Source organism: Balaenoptera acutorostrata, chromosome 13 (assembly GCF_949987535.1).
Source record: "Balaenoptera acutorostrata chromosome 13, mBalAcu1.1, whole genome shotgun sequence".
Taxonomy (NCBI): Eukaryota; Metazoa; Chordata; class Mammalia; order Artiodactyla; family Balaenopteridae; genus Balaenoptera; species Balaenoptera acutorostrata.
Window position 1 is genome coordinate 81,487,467 of NC_080076.1, and position 18,531 is coordinate 81,505,997.

General features: G+C 47.0%; 1 protein-coding gene across 1 annotated transcript in view; it reads right to left on the reverse strand.

Annotated features, from left to right (window-relative positions):
* Nucleotides 1–18,531, reverse strand: part of NOS1 (nitric oxide synthase 1) — an 87,453-nt gene that overhangs the window by 40,421 nt on the left and 28,501 nt on the right. Inside the window, 6 exon segments of the mRNA XM_057526211.1 lie at nucleotides 1,639–1,778; nucleotides 4,159–4,300; nucleotides 7,051–7,142; nucleotides 7,920–8,082; nucleotides 9,282–9,427; nucleotides 10,742–10,870. Coding sequence (XP_057382194.1) covers nucleotides 1,639–1,778; nucleotides 4,159–4,300; nucleotides 7,051–7,142; nucleotides 7,920–8,082; nucleotides 9,282–9,427; nucleotides 10,742–10,870 — 812 coding nt within the window.

The following is an 18,531-nucleotide window of genomic DNA, read 5'->3' on the forward strand; positions in this document are numbered from 1 at the left end:
TTTGCACGGCAGTTCCTTCCTTCTCTTTTCCTTCTGTGCCTGTTCAGCTCTTACCCACCTTTCATTCTCAGCTAAAATGCTATTGACTCTGGGAAGCCTTCCCTTATGCCTGATCTGGGTTGGGTCAGGAAGCTTTATGCCTCTAGGTACCATAAAATTTATTTTGCAGCACTTTATTGGAATTAAGTGGTTATTTGGGTCACTGATCTCCTCCATGAGACTGAAAGCACCATGGAGGCGGGGACCAAGTCATCTACAAAACCCAGCACAATGCCTGGCCCAGACTGGGAATAATAAACAGTATCGAATGAGTGAATGAATGAATGAATGAAGGCCAAGTTTCACCAGGGAGACTGGGTAAGTTCCCAGATATTGGGCAGTGTCAGGAGCCTCAGGACACTTGCTCCCTCTCCAGGGCCTGGACTAGGGTGAGGCAAGTAAGGCACTAGCCTTGGGTGCAAAATTTAAGGGGGCAGCAACAAACCCAGGAATCAATACTATTAATTTATTTACACAATATTCTAAATTAATTCAATGTTTTTTAAAAAAATCAAAATTAATGCAAAAAAAAAATCCATGACAAACAAAATATCAAAACTTTAAATAAAGACAGGCTCCCACTTTGCCCTAACTCACCTCACTTGCTTCCCCCTAATTTCAGCCCTGACCTGGTCTTTGTCTAAAGTTTTGATATATTTAAAAAGTTAATTTTTATTTAAAAAAAATATTACATTAAAATACTGTTTATCTTGATGATTGTTTTTTTTTTTTTGGTGCTTCCTCCAGCAATTTTGCCCCCTGAGGCCAGGGTCTTACTGTGGAGTTTCTTTACTCTCGAAAAGTGTAAATTCTATTTGTGCTGCTGGCCACAGCCCTCACAGCCCCATCCCGGCCCCAAGTTGCTTTTGACCTTGAGCTGCGTCAGGTCACATAGAGTTTTAAATGGCTCCCTCTATTTAAAATTTGTGCCCACAACGACACAGGAGGTGTTTCTGCTCTTTCAGCCCTTAGGGTTGGAAAAAGGGCAGGTCCAGGTTGATGGCTTAGGAGTGGGGTAAGGAGGGAGATTTTTTTTTAATTGAAGTATAGTTGATGTACAATATTATATAAGTTACAGGTGTACAATATAGTGATTTTAAAGGTTATACTCCATTTATAGTTATTATAAAATACTGGCTATCTTCCCTATGTTTTACCGTATCTCCTTGAGGGTTATTTATTTTATACATAATAGTTTGTACCTCTTAATCCCCTACCCCTATATTGCCCCTCTCCCCACTGGAACCACTAGTTTATTCTCTATATCTGTGAGTCTGCTTCTTTTTTGTTATATTCACTAGTTTGTTGTATTTTTTAGAGTCTACATATAAGTGATATCATACAGTATTTGTCTTTCTCTATCTGACTTACAAGGAGGGAGATTTTGATTCAGAAAAGATGGTGGTCCCTAGGCTGGTGAAGGAGGAATTATAGATCTTGAGGGAGCCCACCTTGCCCTGGCCCCATGGTGAGGGTAGGAACCAAGACCCCCATTCAGCCTCTGTCTGGGCTGGAGAGAGAGCCGGGGGTGCAGGGTTGGGTAGAGGGGCACTGGGTAAATCCACCCACCCTCACCCACCCCATGCCAGTCCCTCTTACTTGGGGTGCCTGATGGGCACTTCCAGCACCAGCTCTGGAGGAATCTGGAAGAGCTCAGGGTCATTGCCGTTGGCCTGGAGCAGGAGTGGCAGGACATCGAAGCGGCTTCTCGGGGGTTTCCAGCCCTGCTGGATGCAGATCTGCAACCAGACCCGCCAGGTCAGGCCGCCATGCCCCAGACCTTTCAGACACAACAGCCATGGGGGGAGGGGCAGAGGTCCCAGTGTAAGCCCACCAGCAGCCCCCCTGGAGGCTCTGGGTCACGGCCACCTTCTTCATGAAGTTCTCCCTGACATCATCACGTAACTAGTATAACTTTCTGTGGTCCCACGGGACAGAAAGCAAACGTGTCCTCCAGCCCCTCACTTGGTTATGTTTTCCAGGTCTTCCCTGCCAACTGGGAACTCCCAGAGCAAGGGCTGAACTGACTCTTGCATCTGTGGTGCCCTCGCACAGGGCTGGGCACGCCTACGCACTTGCTCCGGAAGTGTTTGCATCCGCTGCCTAAGACATGAAGAAAATGTACCAGATTTGATGAGGGCAGATCTCTCAGAACGACCACATAAAATGCATCTGTTAGAGCAGCTATCCTATCGAAATATAAAGCGAGCCACATAGTAATTTAAAATTTTCTAGCAGCCACATTTTAAAAATTAAAAAAAAAAAAACAACAAAAAAAACCCAGAGCAAAACCAGGTGAAAATAATTTAAATAATATATCATTTAAAAAGTTTTAATTTCAATAATATTTAATTAAATTAAATAATTATGAATTATAGCACGATATTAATTATAGTAACAGTAATTTATTAATACTGTACTAAAAGCATTACTATATCAAACATTAATGTCATTATGTATTAATATATTATTATATATGGCATATATATAATATATATGGTATATATAATATTAATATATTAATAGTAAAATATTAATATATTAATAGTATATTTGACATTAAAATTAAATAGGAAATTCATTTATTAATCCAATAAAATATAAAAATTTATAATATATAACAATTAAACACCAACTGATTAATAATAAATTATTAAATAAATTATTAATATTAATATATTTAAAGATGTTTAAAATAAAATTAACTATATTTATTAATACAATAAGTGTATTAATTTATTAATAAATAGAAATAGATTAGCCCGATATTATCCACAATATTATTTTTCAATAGGTAATCAAGATACAAATTACTAATGAGATCTTTTCCACTCTTTTTTTGTTCTCTGTCTCTGAGACCGTGTTATTTACACTTAGGGCATGTCTCAGTTTGGACTCGCCACATTTCAAGTGGTCACTCGCTACACGCAGCCAGTGGCTGCCGTACTGGGTGAGGGGGTTTTGAAAGTTACAATCCTGTGGTTACGTTTGGGGTGACTCTTTCTGCTGGGTTAGTAGACAGAGGAAGCACAGCAGTGTGGGTTTAGGAGAACGTGTTGTGTCAGTGAGGTTTCTGGAGACAGAAGGAGAGGGGGGGCCATGGCGTTTCTGTTCCGGCGGCCACAAGGACAAGGTCAGCCAAGTACACAGTTAGAGGTCAGCCAAGTGGAGCAGAGAGTCTGGCTGAGGCTAAAAGACACAGGTCTGACTCCTGGTCGCCCTGGTTATAGCCCCCTCCCCAGGATAATAATATTTTAATAAGAAAAGCCACTTGCAAATGAAGTCAGCAGTGATGAGGGTGTGGGGTAGCCCTTGGCCTAAGCAGCTCCCTCGTGGGGTGGAGTTTGAGGGGCGTTTGAGGAAAGAACAAAGATAAAGCAGAATGGCAGCTGAGTGGGTGACAAATAAAAGGGGTACCAGGTCTGTGTGCGTGAGATATTCCAGGCATGGGCTCTGCCTATTATGTCTCCTGTGGGCATAGCTGGTGGAAGCTTCCAGGCCTTACCTGTGCTGTCTGTCCACATCACCACCTGGAAGGAGCCCTGGATGGGGAGAAGGTGGTATTTGTGTTCCTAGTGGCTTTTATGAACTGACTTGGGCTGCCAGCAACCGTGGCGGTACTGGAGAGTCCAGTCTGTCCAGAGAGGGGTTGGGTGGGTAGAAATGTTGTACAAGGAAATGAATGAATGAATGAAGGGTATGAGTCTGACATATTACCCAACTCAGAAAAGATGAGGCCAGACATGGCTTCCACATGTCAGTTCCTCTCCTCCCAGGGGAAGGCAGGAGATTGGAACTGTACTTCTAGCTTTTCCTCTGTTCCTTTAGTAGCCTTGGATAATGTATTTGGCCTTGGTGAGACTCAGTCTACTCATCTGTGAAATGGGGCAATAGTTCCCATCATGAGGGCCGGGCAAGGCAATGGCATGAAAATGACCAAATGACCAGCTGTAGCAGAACCAGCAGGACTAGAGGCAAACAGAGCAGGAGCTCTGGAGATGAGTAAGCTGTACCTCACCGACCACTCTCCCTACGATAATATTAAACTAAGAGAAGTCTGTGGATAAAGACAGTTTGGGGGGATGAGAGACCAGCTGGGGGAGGGGTGGGAGCACGCACCTCTGTGAACTCCACGCTGGCTGGATCCCCCAGGATGGAGCCGTCAGGCTGCTTGTAGCCAGCATAGCGGATGAGCTGGGAGTTCCAGACTCGAAAGTCACGCTTGCCGTCGGTCCTCTGGGGAAATATGGTGATGGCAGATCTGTGGCGGAGAGAGGGGGACGTTTGGCACCAGGGCTGGGCTTGCGCTTTGGGGACATACTGGAAAAAGCGTCGTCCAGGCCAATGAGTGCATAAGGCTCAGGGCCCACGGAGCAGCTGTTGGAAGGGGAGGGACCTTGCTCTGTCTCTCCACTGGACCGCTGGGTGAGGAAGGGTGGAGGATAGGAGGCCTGGTGCCAGCTCACTGAAGGAAAGAGAACGCTTCTCTAACTGGAGACTTTCAAACAATCTTGACTTGGGCCAGTTTTCCAGAAAGTTCTTTTGCAGCAGGTAATCCTCAGGGGAAAAAACATCAGATCCTGTTTCCTTTTAAGAGCTCACTGCTGATTCCCAGTTTCAGTCTTTCTTTTACCACCATCATTATTTATTGTCCCATTTGCTCACCCCCTGTACCACAGCAAAGTTTACAGACTTACGATTAATAAGAGATCAACTTCCATTTGTACTCATATATTTATTTACTTTGAAAGAAAACTGAAGATCGCCCCTGGCCTTGCCCACCTAAACAGGCAACTGTGAGACCGTGTACTGTTATTAAATTGTAGAAACATGTGGTTGCCTACGGAAGGCACCTCACTGGAGCCCTGCTCTCGTTTTGTTAAAAGGGAAATTGGCGTTTTGGAGAGGTGTTATAATGATGCCTTATCCTCTTTGGTACCATCAGAAGGATTGAAACAAATGGAAAGGAGAGTAATTTTTTCACGAAGCGGTTTGATATTATCTCCTGCCAGGAGCTCCTGTTACCTGGACTCATCAGTTCCATCCACGGACCAAATCCTAGGCTATGGAAACCACATCCTGGCTTGTGTCAACATGGGGATGACATCATAGGTCCAACCCAATGCTCACATCTGCTCCCATTCACATCCTGCCCCTGGAACCCTGCCCTGCTGCTCCCTTGGTTGGAGTCTGTTTCTGCTGTCATGTACCCAATTTCAAGCCCCGATTCAAATTTGCTTTCTCCACACAGCATCCCTTGTCTTATCTAGTTCCCAGGGCCTCCTTTTGAGCACATTTACGTCACACTGTCTGCACAAGACAATACTGCATTTAATACCGCAGGGAGTGGTGTGTCACACCTCGGGGTGAGTCTAGAACCCAGGCTGAAGGCGGAAGTCATATAGAGCCAAAGATGCTCTTAAAAATCTCTTAGCAAAGGTGCCATATTGGAGATGAACACAGACTGAGTAAAACTGTGAGCATTTCCCTCCAGCATTAAACCACATGGCTGTTCCTTTGGTTGAGCGGCAGATAAAGCCTGTTTGTGTTTGTTTATATATATTCAAAAAGTGTGTTTAGAAACTCCAGAATCTCACACGGTGGGGTGGGATACTTACTCAGTGTGTGGGAATGAGCCAATGGAGGACACGGAACAGGTTCACACCTCCCGTCTCCCAAGTCTCCTAAGCATAATGTCGCAAAATGGCAAGTCTAATGCCCTGTACTGTTTGAGATACATCTCTCTCCCTCCCTTCATCTCCCTGGTCCACCTTCCTCCTTTATGCTTAGATAGTTTCTATACATGGTATACATTCTCTTATGGCCTCTCATCGTGTGCAGATGTGTAGTTTCAAACTTGTAAAAAAAAAAAATTAGCCAAATATTTCACCAATAGAATATCTCCTTTAGACCCGCCCCCCCCAATACAGAATTGAAAAAAGTAAAGGTGCACTGCCTACCCTGTGGCGATCCCCGCCCCATATTACCTCATCACAGCACCAATTGAAAAGTACCAAAATAACCCATAAACTCCTTGAGGCCAAGACCTTGACTGGGCCCTCCTTTAACATTAGGATATGCAGGAGGGCTCTTTATTGTTTTCTGAGGGGTGAGGTCTTTTAGGAGAAAGATCTGAATACGAATTTCCCAAGCAGGACCTGGGCTTAAATTACAGGGTCTTTTCCTATTGGTGGGCTCAGCTGGCAAACACGATTTCCTTCTCAAGGAAGAGACTCATCCAAGAAAGCCCATGCTTAATGCCAATAGGCCACTTTGGGGATGAGCTCAGTGTAGCCTGAGGGCTTGTGGGAATATCCCTGCAGTGGTCCTGCATGGCCCCAAGATGGGGCTGGTCCTCAGCTGCTGGGAACAGATGCAGGGGCAGGACTGAGGGAGTAGGATTAACAACTGTCACCACCTGTCTGCGGGGCCCCAGCTGTTCCCTTCTAGCTGCTCCTCTCCCAGCTGAGACTTGTCAACGTGGAAGCCGCCAGCTCACATTGGCGCCTTCCTGCCTTGGCCTGTACCCTGTGGCTTTGTTCTTCGCGGGGGGGCAAGAGGAGTCCCAGGTGTGGCTCAGCTTGGTGGAACCAGAAACGGTGGTCCCCACAGCAGCGGGAAGAGAAATTGCCTTTTAAACCCAGAGAGCCTCAGAGGCGGCTCCAGGCAACAGAGCAGGAGGTGGTAAAAGCAGGTCACCACCGACAATGGGATTTTCCTATTCCTGGGAATCTGAAACATCCCTTCCTGTTTCCGCCGTGGGTGATATTGAACTGTGGGATAAACGTGATTTTGGTTGCTGTAGTCTTGCAAACCACACGGGAGTCTGTTTCTCCCGGGACAGAAGGCACATGGTGGTTAGAACGAGGATGCCAGGCTACCTTTCTCGGCTTGACACCTGTCCCCGGGAAAAGAGGGGGAGCGTTTCCTTCACAGGGGAGTGAACGCCAGACCCAAGGGTCAACGATGGGGGGGACATCAGACTCCGCTCCCCTAAGCGGGTCAGCTCACCTGAGGTTCCCTTTGTTGGTGGCATACTTGATATGGTTACAGATGTAGTTGAACATCCCGTGAGCCGTGGTACAGTCGCGGGCATCGAACACCTGCAAGGGGTATATCGTGGGAATGATCACCTCCTCCTTCCCCATTCATCACCCCCAGGGCAGCCCTCCCAATGGAGGAGCGCCCAGAGGCCCCCCCGGCTGCTGCCCCCCCTGGAGTAGTGAGCAGCTCATTACTGAGCCCCGGGCTGGATTTTATCTTTTTTTCTACCCTAATAACTATGGCCAATCGAACCAGGAAAAATACCCTAAAAGTAGGCATGGAGTGTAAGTGAATGTAGGAAAGGGATGTGAGCAGAGGAGAGACTTTACATGGGCTGCCTGTATCTCCTCTGAGGCTCCTGGGGATTAGGGGCTTAAAAATAAAAGAAACAAAAAAAATCAGACACTCCGCCCCCGCCACCCGAGATTGATAACTAATCTACCTCCAAAATGAAACTATTCCCTAGAGGAAAAAAAAAAATCACACCAGGGGACACAGAATCTAATGCTTTTCGGTAGTAGGCAGATAATGTAAATGAGGAAAGAGAGGAGGTATAAGACAAAAGGGGCAAGTTGGGTCTGTAGTAAACTGGAGAGTATAAGCCCTACCTAGAGACATCCAATTCAATTTTTAAAAAAAAAGATTGTTTGGGCTACATAAGATATAAGCCAGATTCAGTCATGATCTGAGAATGTGGGACCCCATGATCACCAACTGAGAGTTCACCATAGCCACCAAGTGCCCTTGCTAGGAGCTGACCTTTTTTAAAGCTCATTCCTCCCCCCTCCCCAACCCCACCAAAGGGCTCTTCATAGTGTCTGAGCCTGACTGCCCACCTGCAGCTTGGACCACTGGATCCGGCCGACGCAGCGGGAGGCATTCCTCCAGGCGTGCTTGGCCCCGTAGATGAGCTCTGTGTCCTTGAGCTGGTAGGTGCCGGTGCTTTCAATCTCCCTGCTCACCTCTTCCAGCCTCTCCATATGGGCTTTGGAGCCGAATCTGAGGGAAGAGAGAAGAGACATGGGGGCATCACCCTCTCTACTAAATTAGAGGTTGGTGGAAGGAGTGAGCTATTACAGGAGGCCAGAAGCCACAGACTCTGGATTGATATCTGGACACAAGAGTTTGAGCATAAAGCAGAGACTGGCAAACTCAAATGCCTGCAAAGGCCCGGCAGTGTGCATATGACTGAACTGGCTGGCTGGGGACTGCAGCCAACAGGTGAGCCTACACCTGGTCCAAAGGGGGCAGCCCCAACTCTGCTCTAGCCTGTTGTTGTCTGATAGGAATGGGGGGCCTGGTACTGCCAGATCTTCTTTCAAGAGAAACTGGAAATCTGATTTTTAAAGGGAACTCTTCTAATTTTTAAATGGTGGCAATAAACTGAATTTTAGAAAGGTAAAAAATTCTTATGAAAAGGTTCTGGCTTACAAAAAGGTATAGAGAATAATGTAATGAATACCCATGTCCCAAGCCTAAGAAATGATAAATTAATAAGAAAATATATTATGGTTCCTTGGGAACTACTCTGCACTGTAGCCCACTTTCTTTCCAGGAGTGACTGCTGTTTTGAATGTGGCATCTAGCATTCTCATGCTTTTGTTTATATTTTCGCCACTTGTGTATCTATCCCCTAAATCACGTATAGTATTTTTCTGCATGTTTAAAAAGTTGATGTAAATGGGGCTGTCCTGAATGTATCCTTCTACAACCTGTCCTTTTTTTCCTTTGCTCAAAGTTATTTAGGAGCTTCATTTCCATGAACATGCAGAGTTTTCACCTGTTCGTGTTCACAGCTGTATAGTATTCCATTACAGAAAATGCCACAGTTTACTTACACGTTCTCCTATCAATGGAGTTGAGATTGTTTCCAGTTGGCTCTTTAATCTTTTTTCGTATTCTAACAATGTTTCAGTGAACATTCTTATGCAGGCCTTCTTGTGAACAAGTGTGAGAGTTTCTTTAGGGAATATACCCAGGCGTGGAATTGCTTGAAAAGTTTCAAATTTAAGCAACACTTTGCAGGCTAAACAAAAACACTTCTAGGGGCCAGATCTGGCCCTTAGGCCACCAGTTTTTGACCTCTGTGCATGGCAGGCAGAGGCCTTATGCTCAGGTCTTGGTTCAACTGTCTGCACAGTTGGACCTGAAGTCTCTGTACCCAGTACCCGGTCTTCCCAGTGTAGACATGAACTTGCCTTTTAATTGATGAGTAGTACTGATCAATAAACTCTTTGGCAAGAGGGAAGAGATGCTCTTTTGTGTGGACGTCTTCAGGCCTTCGTATTTGCTGAGAAGGAAGCATGATGGACCCCATACAGATGTGCTCGGTGCATCCCGTTCCCTGGAAGGAAAAGAGATTTGGGCTATTACTTCGTTTCACCCAACTGTGGCACGTGTAGGGCTGTGGACCTGGATCTGACATTCGTGGTGGAGTTTCCCTGGCTTTAATTCCCAAAGCGGATTTCTCACATACCAGCTTCTAATCACTGTTGGACCTGGTTATCAGCCCAGGTAAGGAAAGGATAAGCAGCATTTTAAGGTTCTGAATGTGTTTGCTCTACTTAACTGGGGGGGAGAGGGGCTTTGTGACTGCCATTCCCTGGGAAGCAGAACCATTGGTGCTGAATCCCCAAATATTTTTTTGATCCCATGTTGATCAAGAAGGAGCTAGTAGAGTGATTATAGTAACTTGTTAGAATGTGTCTGTGGGATGTTGATTGCAGAACATAGCCCTAATTCTTCCCCTCCCTGTATTCACACCCTTTGCTCTGTGACTTTACAGCAATTCTCATCAAGAGGTAAAGCCTCTTCCCTCTCCTTTTGAATCTGGGCTGGTTTGGGCCAATAGAATATGGCAGAAGTGACACTGTGCCCATTCTGAGTCTAGATCTCAAGAGATCTTACACGTTTCTGCTCATTCTCTCAGGACACTGCAACCAGCATGTGAAGGAGACCAAGCTAGCTTGCTGGAGGATGAGAGGCCGCATGGAGCAGAGCTGAGTTATCCCAGCCAGGGCCATCCTAGACCAGCCTGCCGAGAGCTGACCCCTCAGATGATCGCAGAAGCATGAAATCAGCAGAACCACGCAGCCAATCTGTAGGCTTTTGGAAAATAATAAGTGGTGGTTGTTTTAGGTCACTAATTTTGGGGGAAGTTTGTTACACTCCAATAGCTAACTGATACAACATTCCTCCAAGAGGCCCATTTTCCAGAACAATGTAAAACAATAGATTGGTTGATTGACTTAAAAATATATAAAATTTAGAGGACAGACTGAAAACCAAGAAGGGTTTGTCCAAAACTCCCTCAGTGGTCGGATTGTGTGAGAGAAAACGAATGTACTTAGAACCAGCAACTCCCCTTTTGAGTACAAGGGACACAAATAAAAAGTATTTGCACAAGTAAGTATCCACCAGTGGTTCTCAAATGGGGGTGAATTTCCCACCCAGGGGACATCTGGTAATGTCTGAAGACATATTTGGTTGTCACAACTTGGTGGGGGGGGGGTACTGGCATCTGGTTGGCACAGGTCAGGGGTGATGCTCAACATCCTATAATGCACAGGTTGGTCCCCACGATAAGAATTACCCAGTCCCATGTGTGGATATTGCTGGGGCTGAGAAACCCTGGTCTCCCCCTTGCTGGGGTACTCACCAACGTGCTCTTAAGGTGGAGGGTGTCAGACAGAACCACATTGGTCTCCCAGTTCTTGACCTTGAGGAAGCGAGGGCACTTGGAGGGGCTGCCATTCTTTATGGGAGACTGTTTTCCCGAGGCAGGGGGCTGGAGGAGAGAATAAAGATGAGATATTATGTATCTGAGGGCACTGGAAGATTGTTTCCACTGGGATGGGGTGAGGTGATGCTCTTCTTGGAATCTGTCGCCAGTCACCAACTGTCTGTGACTCTCTGGGATGGACACATACAAGGTAGCTGGGAACCTGGCCCCTCTACCTGTGCAGAAGGAGGCACCGTGGAAGAATGTTTCAGGTTCTGTTCTGGGGAGAGGGGTCAGGAACTCAAAGGTGGTCTCTCTGGCGTCTAGCACAGGGTCTGGCACACAGCAGGCACTTAATGAAAGTTTGTGGAATGAATAAGTGACTGAAAGAGCATTGTCAGTCTCTTCAAATGATAACAGCCCTCAGGGCGGAGGAATCAAACCTGAGGCTGGGTCAAGTGACTTGGATTTCTGGGCCTTCCTGCCATAGCCCGAACTCACCATTTCGGGCAAGTACTGGGAAAACAAAAAGTTTATGTGAGAAAGGTTTAAAGCATAGAATACTTTCCCCCGATTTCAGGTTTCTGCTTTTCAAAAAGGCCAAACGTGTCCCTGCCTCAGGCCTTTGCACTTACTGTTCTCTCCATCTTGAATGTCTTCAGTGCTCCATTTATCTTCACCTCTGTGAGCAAACTGTCCAGTAGGTGAGCGGGGATAAGCCTGGGCTGACAAATGTTGGCCCATCCATTTTGAACTTCATCAATAAGGATCACATGCTGTCTTGGGTGTTTCTGAGTGGTTGTCTACCTGCCTGGGCAGAGGTGTGCTCGTGCATCAGACAACCATCAGCAACTCTAAGGGACAGGCAGCAGGCACCCCCTGATGCAACAGCCGAGCAAGGGAGGGGAGAAGATGAGACAATGTTGCATCACTCAGGCCAAAGAGTAGAGCAGTGGGCAGTGACCTTGAGGCAGGGCACTCACACATTCAAATTGTATTTATTGAGCACCTACTATGTGCTAGACATTGTTAGGCATTGGGGACACTGAGGTGAACAAGGCAGTCAGAATCCTTGTCCTTCTGGAGCATCGTTTTGGGAGAAGCAGAGATAAATAATAAGTAAACTAATACGTGGATGATATAATTTCAGGTGGTGATAAGAATATAATATAGAGGGAGGTAATGGTGACAAAGTGGAGGGGAAAGAGGCAAGTGCAAAGACCCTGAGGTAAGGATGAGCTTGCTCAGTTCAAAGGACCAGCAAGGAGGCCAGTGTGGCTGGAGTGGATGAGTGAGGATGAGTACAAGGAGATGAAGTCAGAAAGGAGGCAGGGTCCACATCTCATCAGCTTGGAGGTGCTCAGGCTGGCAGGGAGCTGTGAATTAGGATTAAATCAGGTTAAGCCTAGGACAGAAATCACAGGGAACTCTGAAGGACAACTACTGAAAACCAGCATTCAATGAGCACTTGCTATGTTCCAAGCAACATCATCCCCATTTTACAGATGAGGAAACTGAGGCACAGATAGGTTAACTAAGTTGCCTAAGACCACAGAGCTAGTAAGCTGGAGCCAGGAGTCAAAGCCTGGCAGTCTAGCCTTTGAAACCATGCCCTAAACTGTTTGACTATCCTGCCTCTTGACGATCATGCACAATTCACTCATTCATTCATTCATTCAACACATGTTTATTGAATACCTCCTATGTGCCAGGCAAGTCAGTAAGGGCCAGGGCTACAGTGACAAACATACAGATGTGCTCTGTGCCCTCATGGAGTTCACAGCCCAATGGGGATGGTGATTTAATGAACCATTATAATTGAGTGAAGTGGGTACCATAACGCGGGACGTTGGCAGCGTGTAGGGGGCGGTGGAAGCACACAGAAGAGGCGCCTGACCCAGAGTATTTGACTTCTAAGTCAAGACCCGAAGGATAAGTAGGTGTTAACCAGGCAAAGAAGTGGGAGCACAGTCTTGCTGGCAGAGAAGTGAGAGGCATAGCCACCTTTCCGGCCAAGGAAGAGGAGCTCTGTGCTAAAGCGTCCATGCTGCCGTGTTGGAGTCTGGGGAACAGGAGGCAGGTGACAGCATGCCACTGCTAAAGATCTTGCTGGAACAGTGCAGGGAGCAATGGCAGAGAACAGAAGGAAGGTACTATGACGCGTGATCTTCCACACCTCCCTGCTCTGGCCGGACCCAGTCATCCCCAGTGGCTCCCATCTCAGTGTTGGGCACCACCACCCATCCACCACCTGCGCATATGCCACAGGGAGGAGCTTCCTGGGTGTCATCCTCTTTATCTCCCACACCCAATCCATCCCTGACTCCCATCCATTTTAGCCTTCTAAATAACTCTAGAATCCATTTGGTCCCCTTTCTTTCCATCTACTGGCCAGCACCCTGTCCAAGCCTCCATCATCTTTCATTGGGGTGATTGCAACGGCCTCCTAAATGTTAGCCATTCTTCATCACTACTGGTGTCATTATTCTGCTACTAGTAAAACTTGTAGCCCTGTTACAACGGCTACTGCTCTAAGAGTTACTACTGTACTGCCACCCCGGCAGCAGGAGAATGATATGGGTGAATTCCCTAACAGGGAATAGGCAGAGTCCCTATTTGCCCCTCTATCCTGCTAAACTCTTAAGTTATTTTACTTATGTCCCCACAGGAAGCCACGTCCAAACTCCACTCCCTTGGAAGGCCTGTCCAGACAACCTCAACTTCTCTATTTCGGATTCTGTTTCCACTCTTGTGTCTTCCAGCAGATGTCCAGGTGATGGAGGTCACCTCTGGGCAGGCCTTTGTGGTGACAAATTCCTCTGATTGTGCCGACGACCTGCATCCTTGAGAAAATAAGATCCTACCTTGCCCGCGTGGGAGGCACCCCAGACGTCCTCTCTAGGCAGGGCGTCACTTAGCCCGTTTAGAAACTCTCTCTCTGAACACCCTGGAGGTTGAGGAGCAGCTGGAATCCCACAGTGGGGATAACAGACATGGTGTTGGCGGTGGGGTCGGGCCCAGGACCCGTGGAGGTGACAGGAGGGCAGGAGGGCGGGGAGCCTGACAAGGAGGGAGGAAGAGAGGGGTGGGGCGTGGCCGGTGGGCAGGCAGCCGGCAGCAATCATTGGCTGGGCGGAGGGAGTGAGATAACAGGCAGTAAAAGGGGCCATGCGCTGAGGGTCCAGATGTGCGAGGGGTGGTCATTGCGAGACAAGTAATTGGGGGCCCATGTGCGAGGTGTACCATTCTGCACCCCAGGCTGTGTGAACTGCCCACTTGAAACCAGGCCTTAGGAGGCCTCTGGCAGGGCTGTTGTACTTGGGCTTTGATGTTTTAATTAGCCAGCAGTAATATTAGCTGACTCAGGAGGGGACAAATGGGGAGATTAATATAGCAGTCAGGGGCCTGCATGGGGGATGCAAATGACTTTTCTGAGTGGGGACCTAAGCTAAAAATTCAGATTAGTGGCACTTGTGGGTTGTTAAGCTGGGCATGGGGCACAAGTGGACTTTGGGCTGAGGCTGTGTGTGTTTGTTTCTGGATTTGCATCTGGGGTAGACAATGGAAGCTTTTCAGGTCGCGGGAGACACTGACTCGATTTCAGTGGGTTCTATGGGAGGGCTCCTCAATGCCTGTTCCTAAATTTGCAAAGGAGGCTCTGAGCTCCTGGGCATTTCAAAGGCTTTGTCAACACCTCTTTGCTTGGGGAGTCTGCAGAGAGGCCCTGAGGAAATGGAAGGAAATGATCTCGCAACCCAAGAGGAGACAGCAGGTGAGGTCATGTCAGCCTGGGGCCCTGAGCCAGGAATTCAGCTTGTAGGAGCCCCGGCACCCTCATTCCTTGCCCCTTTCCTTCCCTCCCTGCTTTCTCTCTTTCAACAAATACACACTGAGTACGTACTGTGTGCCAGGGACTTGTGTTCTAGGCCCTACAGTGATCCCCATTCTCTTGGGAGAAGCATCTTCTAGCTGCATGCTCTGAAGCAGGGGTTTGCAAACTGTGGTCCCGTGGGCCAAATTTGGTCTACCATCTATTTTGGTACAGCCCATGGACTAAGAATGGTTTTCCCATTTTAAACTTGTTGAATAAAAAAGTCATGGGCTTCCCTGGTGGCGCAGTGGTTGAGAGTCCACCTGCCAATGCAGGGGACACGGGTTCGAGCCCTGGTCTGGGAAGATCCCACATGCCACGGAGCAAGTGGGCCCGTGAGCCACAATTACTGAGCCTGCGCGTCTGGATCCTGTGCTCCGCAACAAGAGAGGCCACGATAGTGGGAGGCCCGCGCATCGCGATGAAGAGTGGCCCCCGCTTGCCACGACTAGAGAAAGCCCTCGCACAGAAACGAAGACCCAACACAGTCAAAAATAAAAATAAATAAATTAATTAATTTAAAAAAAAAAAGACACATTAAAAAAAAAAAAAAAGTCAAAAGAAGGATAATGTCCCATGACAGGTGAAACTTACATGAAGTTTGAATTTCAGTGTCTGTGAATAAAGTTTTATTGGCACACAGCCAACCTTGTTTGTTTCCATATTGTCTACGGCGGCTTTTGCAATACAAGGGCAGAGTGGGGAAGTTGTGATGGAGACTAAGATGGGATGGCCCACAAAGCCAAAAATATTTCCTATCCTCTCCTTTACAGAAAAAGTTTGCAGACTCCTGATTTGAAGGATTAAATTCCGGTGGCTGAAAGCTAACCTATCTTACTTATGTCTCCATCCACTTAAACATTGCTGAGTCAGAGATCACTCCTGATCATTCTTTAAAACAGCGCCCCATCCTTGTTACTCTCTGCCCCTTTATCATGCTTTATTTTTATTCATAGCACTTATCACTGCCTGTAGTTTGTGAGTGTATATGTATTTGCACATGAATGTATGTAGTTATACCTCTTTATCTTATATAGGTTTACATATATCTTTATAGATGTTTAGATATAGATACAGTTTTTTGCCTACTCACCATCCACTTTGCTCTTTCGCCAGTCTCTAGACCGGTGCCCAGCACACACTACGTGTTCAACAACATGTTCATCTGAGGTCTGCTATGGACTGAATTGTATCCTCTCGAATTCATATGTTGAAGCTCTCATTCCCATTGTGACATATTTGGAGATAGGGCTTTTAGAAGGTACTTAAGGTTAAATGAGGTTATAAGGGCAGGACCCTAATCTGATAGGATTAGTGGTCTCATAAGAAGAGGAAGAGAGATCGCTCTCTCTCTCTTTCCCTGTGTGCACAGGCCGTGTAAGGTGGTTGTCTGCAAGACAGGAAGAGAGCCCTCACCAAACGCGACCATGCTGGCACCACCCTCCAGAACTGTGAGAAATAACTTTCTGTTGTTTAAGCTGCTGAGTCTGTGGTTGTTGTTTTGGCAGCTTGAGCTATTTAATAGAAGGTCTAAATGCATTTCAAATTGTAAAGCAATTATACTCCAATAAAGATGTTTAAATAAATAAATAAATAAATGCAGTTCAAAATTGTGGAGTTCCTTAAATGCTAAGCCAAAGACTTGGGCCTTGATTTAGTAGACAGTGGAGAAGCTGCCTTATGGAGGGGGTGGCATTATCGAAGCTGAATTTTAGGAAATATGTGACTGCTGGGACTACAGGAGGGAGAGGGTGAAGGCTCAGAGACCCAGGAGGGGGCTGCTGCACCAGTGCAGGGGACGGGCCAGGAGGGTGCAAAATGCAGTTGCAGGAGCAGACGACAGGAAGGGAGGAGATGGGAGCTGGGGTGCCAGAAGCAGGACAAGAGCCTTGTAGCATGAGAGGATGGGAGGGAAAAGAACAAAGTCAACAATGACTTGGAGGCTTCCGGTCTAGGTAAGTGGGAGGATGTGAGCCTTTTAGCAGACGTTGGGAAGTAAGGAGTGGGAGTGGGGGGGAACATGGAGGGAGGATTTTAAGGCAGGAAGATAGACATTAGACATCAGAATCTGGCAGATCTAGAAATAGAGGCCGGGCACCCTGCCCTCCTCCGATCATGGGCTGTCACAGCCAGGAGCCTCACAGTGAAACCGGGACAAGAGCTTGACAGCAGGGAGGGGGGTGCCTGCCAGACACAGAACATATTAGGAACAGTTAGGAGTTGAACTGTGTTCTCCCAATTCATATCTTGATGCCCTAACCCCAGGACCTCAAAATGTGACCTTATTTGGAGTCTTTAAAGAGGTAATTAAGTTAAAATTAGGTCATTAAGGTGGCCTTAATCCAATATGACTGGTGACCTTACAAAAAGGGGAAATTAGGAGGCAGACACGTATACAGGGAGAACGCCATGTGAACACGAAGACCGTCGTCTACAAGCCAAGGACAGGGGCCTGGAGCAGCTCCTTCCCTCACAGCCCTCAGAAGGAACTAACCCCGTAGCCACCTTGATCTCAGACTTCTGGTTTCCAGATTCTGAGATAATAAATTCCTGTTGTTTAAGCCACCCAGTTTGTGGTGCTTCCTCCTGAAAACAGCTCTAGGAAACGAATCTAGGAGCTGAGGCCCAGACCTGTACAAAGCAAGTAAGTTCTCGTTCTTTCACCGTTGGTGTCAGGGCCAGCTCCGCCCTCACAGGCCTGCAGCAACTTGCCCTGCTTGGCTTGCTCTAAAATGAGAGCAGCGCGCTGGGGCTGAGCCGGGCAGCGGGCCATCCGAACCAGGGCCTGGATGCCACACCCCAGGCTGAGGCCCCTTAGCTGCAGCCCCAGGCGGCACTGTTCCAATCTGTGGGTACCACCACTCAGAGCAGCAAGTATAACCCGGTTGGGAGCTGTGGCAGCTCAGTTTCTAGAACCACAGGCCCGCAAACCAGCAGGTACGCACCCAGCCGTGCAACTTAAAAATTGCTACTTATAAAATTTAACCAACAGTGTTAAGTACCTTGGAGTAGAATTTCCTTGTAGCGTATTCAAAGCATGATTTCTAAAGTGATTCATTCTTTATAATAACTCCACAGAAGCTTGAAATGGCTTATTCTTTCCCCACTCTCTCTCTTTCCCCCTGATTCAATGGTCCGTGTTCTGTAGTTTGTGGAGGTTGATTACGGAAGGGGGTACTTGGGAGTCACACTCGTCACAGTTTGGGTTCACAGACAAGGGCCTCTGGAGGTGAGGGTTTGTTTCTGTTTTTGTTTTTGGCCCTGCAGTGCTGCATGTGGGATCTTAGTTCCCCGACCAGGGATTGAACCCACGCCTCCTGCAGTGGAATCAGGGAGTCCTAACCATTGGACCGCCAGGGAAGTCCCAAGGGGTTTTGAAGTTAGCTTGCTGTTGCTTTCTCCAAATGAGGTGATGTTTGTAGTCACAATGATCTCACAAGATGATCAGGATATTAGACAACTTTAAACTTGGTCCCATTGCCAGACCAGAATGTACATGTGCGCTATGAATTAATTTTGAGAAATCCTGTAATTATCTTGTGGCCCATCCCTATTATATTGCATTGTACTGTGTGTGTTTATTAAAAGCGTTAACTTGCTAACTGTAACTATTTAAAATGCACAACAAGCTTGGTGATCATGTTTTGGACTTTTTACCTTTTAAACATCCTGGGACCGTCAGAAAATCGAAGTGGGGTGGGGCTCTGTGGACTTCCGAGAATCTCCGTGTGAAGGTGGCTTTGGCTGCTGATACCCATTTGTAAATAGAGGAGGAAAAAATGACTTTGACCCAACTCGGCCTATCTGGGGAAAGAATCTGAATACGGTTTGATGCAATAAATGAGCATATAGAGTG